General features: G+C 41.6%; 1 protein-coding gene across 1 annotated transcript in view; it reads right to left on the bottom strand.

Moving 5' to 3' along the window:
* Positions 1–1390: 1390 nt before the first annotated feature.
* Positions 1391–5765, bottom strand: part of dicer1 (dicer 1, ribonuclease type III) — a 38443-nt gene continuing 34068 nt past the window's right edge. The window contains exons 29-31 of the mRNA XM_032499806.1: positions 4013–4175; positions 3834–3909; positions 1391–1609 (exon numbers count right to left, since the gene is read on the bottom strand). Coding sequence (XP_032355697.1) covers positions 1444–1609; positions 3834–3909; positions 4013–4175 — 405 coding nt within the window. The 3' untranslated portion in view covers positions 1391–1443. The remainder of the gene's footprint in view (positions 1610–3833; positions 3910–4012; positions 4176–5765) is intronic.

Here is a 5765-nt window from a genome sequence, read left to right as displayed (position 1 = left end):
GGACATTTAGCGAGAAGCGAAATTTGTCGGAAACAGAAAACACAAAAACAAAACAAAACAAAAGGCTGGTATCCTTATCTGTAGGAATTGAATCAACCTCATAGTGTCACATCTTGTTATAGCTTTGGTAGGTACGGGATGTGCTGAAATGAATTGGCCTTTTTCCAAAAAAGGCCGAGTTTGAAGAAAAAAAAAAGAAAAAAAAAAAAAGGTTCGGAGCCTTAACACGAGTATCCAATGTAGAAAAGTCTGCAGCATATTGAACGCGTGGTATGTGTCTCTCTTCTCATATCAAAACTGGATGAGTTTCTCTGTGGAAAGACGTTTGGTGCGCAAGAATGACTAAATCAATTCCATCCATTCCTGGTATCAAAACCAAACCAAAACGTCAAGGTAATGCCGTTAACACCGAATCTCGCGCTCACACGCTAGATGTATATCCGCAGATTTAGAACATTTATAGAAGCAATCCAGTTGTCATGGTTTATACATCAACTACAAGAACATGCAACCTCAAGTGCGGTTAAAAACTAGTTTTAAATTACAGTAACTGGGAATGTTGAAATTCCTATCCGTGTCGCAGGATATGAGGGTGAGCCTTAGCACCTAAGGCCAACAATATCATCCATGTATCTTATTATTATTTTTATTTTTATATATCTTTATATACTTTGCTACGTATATGATTTTGGTGTCAATGTGACCACACAATTCTCAAGGTAACAGACCCTAATGGAATAAGTGCAAAAATGATTAAGAATACCATTTCAAGACAGATTTCACACAGACGTGCCACCAGGGTTTATGCTCCAGTGGTATCTGTTAGCCATGTCTGCCGTTAAGCGCTTTTTTAAAAACGCTTCAAAACTGACTGGCACTAGTGCACAGGCTGAGGAGTTTTTCTTTTTCTTTTTTCCTTCCTACATACGTTGATTTACACCTTTGATTGAACTATGTACAATCTAATACTACACAATAAGCATAAGCCTCATCTCATTGACATAGAGGGGTTAACCAAAAAAACGGTGAGGAATAGACATTGCGACCTGACCTTGTTTTGTTTTCTTTTCTTTTTTTTATACTTTGCTAAATGTTAATAAAGCACTCATGTGATTACACGAAGCAGAGAGGGAAAGCAAAGATTGTGTTTGCGCAAAAAAAAAAAAAAAAAAAAAAAAAGAGACTTCCACACAGGTACAGATCTGATGTGAGATCAGTTGTGAGATCAGTCTGCTTCTCTCGTTGCGTCTCCACACCGTGTTCCCCGGCCGCCTCGGTTGTGCCGTCGCAGCCGAGTGCCGCCTCGGTTGTGCCGTCGCAGCCGAGTGCCGCCTCGGTTGTGCCGTCGCAGCCGAGTGCCGCGCTCTGCCGTGAAGCCCGACGTCGCTGGTTTTTTTTGCCCCTCCGTTAGCGTCAGTAGCTTTAGGTGCTAATGCTGAGAGCTCAGTTGTTTTGGACCTGAGGTTGATTGGCTTTGAGGCTGCGCAGAGCTCGCCGCGCCGCCGCCGACTTGGCGATCCGGTAGCTGCGGCCCACTCCTTTAAACTTGCCCTTACCGACGACCTCCACCGTCACCCGGACCTTCCCGTCGTACGTCCGCTCTGCAGGGCTGCACACACACCAAAAGGTAACAACACCGTTTTAGTTGGACAATTGTGAAACATATAAAAAAGCAAGCCAGGGAGAAGAGAAAAGATTACCAAGATGATTTGTATATATTTGTTTGTATATATAAAATTTGTTTTTTTGGTTTCATATCTATTTTTTTTATATCTATTTCACACCCACAACCCACACACACACACACACACACACACACACACACACACACACACACACTTTTTGTTTCTTGTTATTCGTGTATTTCTCTACATTTGCTAACATGTTTGATGTCCTGCCTCAAATACAGCCCGCTCTGCATTCCTTGAGTACTGTATGTATGAAATATTAACGTGTACTTAAACTATCTTAGCGTCTTATTAACCTGAGCTGTATTAACACCTCCCTCGTGAGTGATGTAGCCCATTTCATCCTTTTATTACTGCTTTGCATGGTTGAACGGTGAAGGCGATGCTCGGGTCTGCGTTGCTTGGCTGCGTCTTGATGCCTGCGCGGCTCCCTGTACCGAGTGTGATGACTGCTGATGTGGAGTTGTGGAGACTTTGAGGTCTTGCTGCTTCCTGTTCTGCATGGCTTACTGAGAAAGCTTATTTGTTGCTCTAGCTGTCTGTGTGGTGTCTAGTTGACTTCGGGCTGTATAGTTTAACCTGTCCTAATGTTTAGCAGTTTCCTGTTGCTCTGGTCTCGAATCATCTAAAAGACTACAGCTGAAAATCAGCCGGCTGGCTAAGACAGGCACGTTTACAGAAATGTTAATTAATCCTTCATAAAATAAAGAAAACAAAGAATATGGGACCGGAGGACGTCTGGTCAAGGTGTCTTGTAATCCCATATGAGATAAGCCAAATATATGGCACGATACAGACATAAAATAAAAGTGTAGATCTCATCCATTCCTTTGGGGTGGCCTTCATGGTATCAGAGACAGACCTTTATTTCTCATTTCCCCTGGTCCATATTTACTGTAGACTCAACGAGTCCTCCACATTTACCGCATGTAAAGTGCCTTTTCCACAGCACTAATTCCATCAGTGTTTTATTCTGATCATTTACATTATTGCTATATGTTTCCTTTTGCTTTATGAGAACACAAATAGTTTATGCAATTAATTACAGACAGAAATACGTATCTGGAGGAAAGCTTTGAGTCCAGCTAAAGATTGGAAAGTATAAGCAAGTGGAAATGAGTGAATGTTTTCCTGTTACAAAACGAGAAACTCATGTGTAGAGTCACAGTCCAAGTCATTTTAACTGGCTCACTACAGTCTGTGTTATCAGCCACACTTCCTTTCTTTGGTAACCAACTCTTTTTCTGAGAATTTACTGTAGGGATTTTAAGACCAATAATGGCACTTTGTGTTATTTTTACTTTATCAAATTAAATGTATGGTTTTATAATGTAAAATGTCTGCATTGCATTTTGTCTAATTTAAATGTGAACATTGTTTATACACACACCCACACACACACACATTGCTACAATGAAAATCCTGATTAATATTAGGACAGGATTATTTATGATGATGATTTTTACATATTTGAGGACAAAACCGGTTTGTTGTGTTGGTGGATGGATGGATAATTTGTTTTAATCAACACATGACTTCACATGTGCATCTCTTCTGGATAAACACAATAAAATAAGACGTAATGCTTGTGCAGCCCCATGTAAACATCACATTAGAAATGATATGACTCCTTAACACCAATGGTAAAGACCCTGTAGCGGAGTTCTTTAGAGCTGGGTTAAAATAATCAATTCTCCAATAAAATCGATCTTTGAGTGATCTGATATATGTATATTATATATATACACATAGTTTTTGGGGGGTCCATTTATTACGTAAACATGAACCTTTTTTATTATGAAAATACTTGAGTTTCTTCTTGTTTTTTATTTACAGCAGAGGTTCTCTGAGAATCTCTTTTATATCCAAGCTTAATTGATAATGCGACTGAAATTCTTCTAACTTAACTGATGTTGAATCAATTCAGAAATCCTTGCAAACCTTGAGAACTGGAATCAAACACAATTATTGGGAAATTATTGGCAACAACTAGCCCTAAAGTCCATTATGATTGATCTGTCCTTCCACCTCCACATTTCTACAATGATTATTGTCCAGGTGAGGAAAGAGAGAATCAACACCTGCCTATTCTGTTATGTAATGACAGAAGCAGCCAATCTTATACAGTGTGGTGTTATCTCCTACCTGAACTTGGCAGTTTCTGGTTCCATCTCCAGCAGCTCCCTCACAGGAGAGCGTGGCACATTGGCAGAGAATTTCTCTGGAAGAGGTGAGGGGATGGAGGGGGAACATCATACACAACGTAAACAAACATACTGTATATTTGGACAATCTGAAATGAATGTGCTTTCACGCTTCCTCACCTATAAGTGGCCTCATCATTGGATAATACACTTGCCACACCGTCTCCAGGGACATCCTGCTGTCCATGTAAATTGCTCCGGCTAGCGACTCAAAGATGTCCCCCATGGCCTTAGGGACCTCGATGTCCTCCTCCTTCTCCTCATCTTCTTCAGAGCGCCGCAGCTGGTTGCAGAAACATGCACAAAGCTGTTAGCTGATGCCATCTTAAAGTGCTCATATTATCATGCTCATTTTCAGGTTCATAATTGTATTTAGAGGTTATATTTTAGAATAAGTTTACATTGTTTAATTTAAAAAGACGGCATATTTTTGTTGTACTGCACATTGCTGCCGCTCCTCTTTTCACCCTGTGTGTTGAGCTCTCTGTTTTAGCTACAGAGTGAGGCATCTCACTTCTGTTCCATCTTTGTTTGGAGTCGCACATGCTCAGTACCTAGGTAAGGACTACTAGCCAGTCAGAAGTAGAGTATGAGGCCCTGACAGTACCTAGGTAAGGACTACTAGCCAGTCAGAAGCAGAGTATGAGGGCCCTGACAGTACCTAGGTAAGGACTACTAGCCAGTCAGAAGCAGAGTATGAGGGCCCTGACAGTACCTAGGTAAGGACACTAGCCAGTCAGAAGCAGAGTATGAGTGTCTGACAGTACCTAGGTAAGGACTACTAGCCCGTCAGAAGCAGAGTATGAGTGTCTAACAGTACCTAGGTAAGGACTACTAGCCAGTCAGAAGCAGAGTATGAGTGTCCTGACAGTACCTAGGTAAGGACTACTAGCCAGTCAGAAGCAGAGTATGAGGGCGTGCCCTAACAGTACCTAGGTAAGGACTACTAGGCGAGCATTATAACATATGTTACAAAGTGACGCATGTTGGTCAGGGAAGTAAACCCATTTTGGCTCTAACACCTGAATTACATGCAAAATAAAAAATACATGACAAGCAAAGTTGTTATCTCTCCTGTATCTCTCCTCTGTCTTTGTTTTTGTTGTGTGTGTGTGGGGGGGGGGCATTTTAGGACAACTATAAGAGAAGATATCGGCGAGAGAGAGGGGAAATGACATGCAGAAAAGGGCCGCAATTTGGAACTGAGCCTGCGGCCACTGCGGCAATAACTTGGGGGAGGGGGGAAGGGGGGGGGGGCATGCTCAACCAAACGAGCTAACTGGACACCCCTCTCCTGTCTTTAAAGCAAAGCTCAGTGTACAAAACCTCCAGGTAGCTGCTGCCCAGTCTAAGCCGGCACTACACGTCCCTTTGTCTAGTTCAAATGACAAATGTCACCAGCGGCAGACCTGGTCAGCTGTCACTAATTAACATAAATTGGTGAGTAAATTGCCAACACGCCGGAGTGTTGCTCTTTAGACCTTTTTTTTTTAAAGTATTAAATATAAGCCTTTAGACATTCTCCACTTATTGCTAAGAGTTTACGGCATGCGACGTTAGCAGCTTCATCGTGTTATTGTTATTGTCTGTTTGATGAACAGTGAGCAGAATAGTGCCACATAACTGCAACACATGTCTTTATATCTTTCAGCTGTATTTTCGGTACGTTTGTGTATGTGCCTGCGGTCCTTAAGGCATAGAAGACCTCTCCAGTAGAATGAGAGGAGATCTGGTGCCAAGATAGCCATTTCCAGGCAAATTAAATCCAACTGCATTTCCTCTTCAGCGCTGAAATCATTGCAATATGAAACAGCTTCATAGAAGCTGACAGCCTTGTTATTCAGGCAGATCTTTTTTTTTTTTTTTTTAATAC

Source organism: Etheostoma spectabile, chromosome 20, assembly GCF_008692095.1.
Source record: "Etheostoma spectabile isolate EspeVRDwgs_2016 chromosome 20, UIUC_Espe_1.0, whole genome shotgun sequence".
Classification (NCBI taxonomy): domain Eukaryota; kingdom Metazoa; phylum Chordata; class Actinopteri; order Perciformes; family Percidae; genus Etheostoma; species Etheostoma spectabile.
This window is presented reverse-complemented; position numbering and strand designations above follow the sequence as displayed.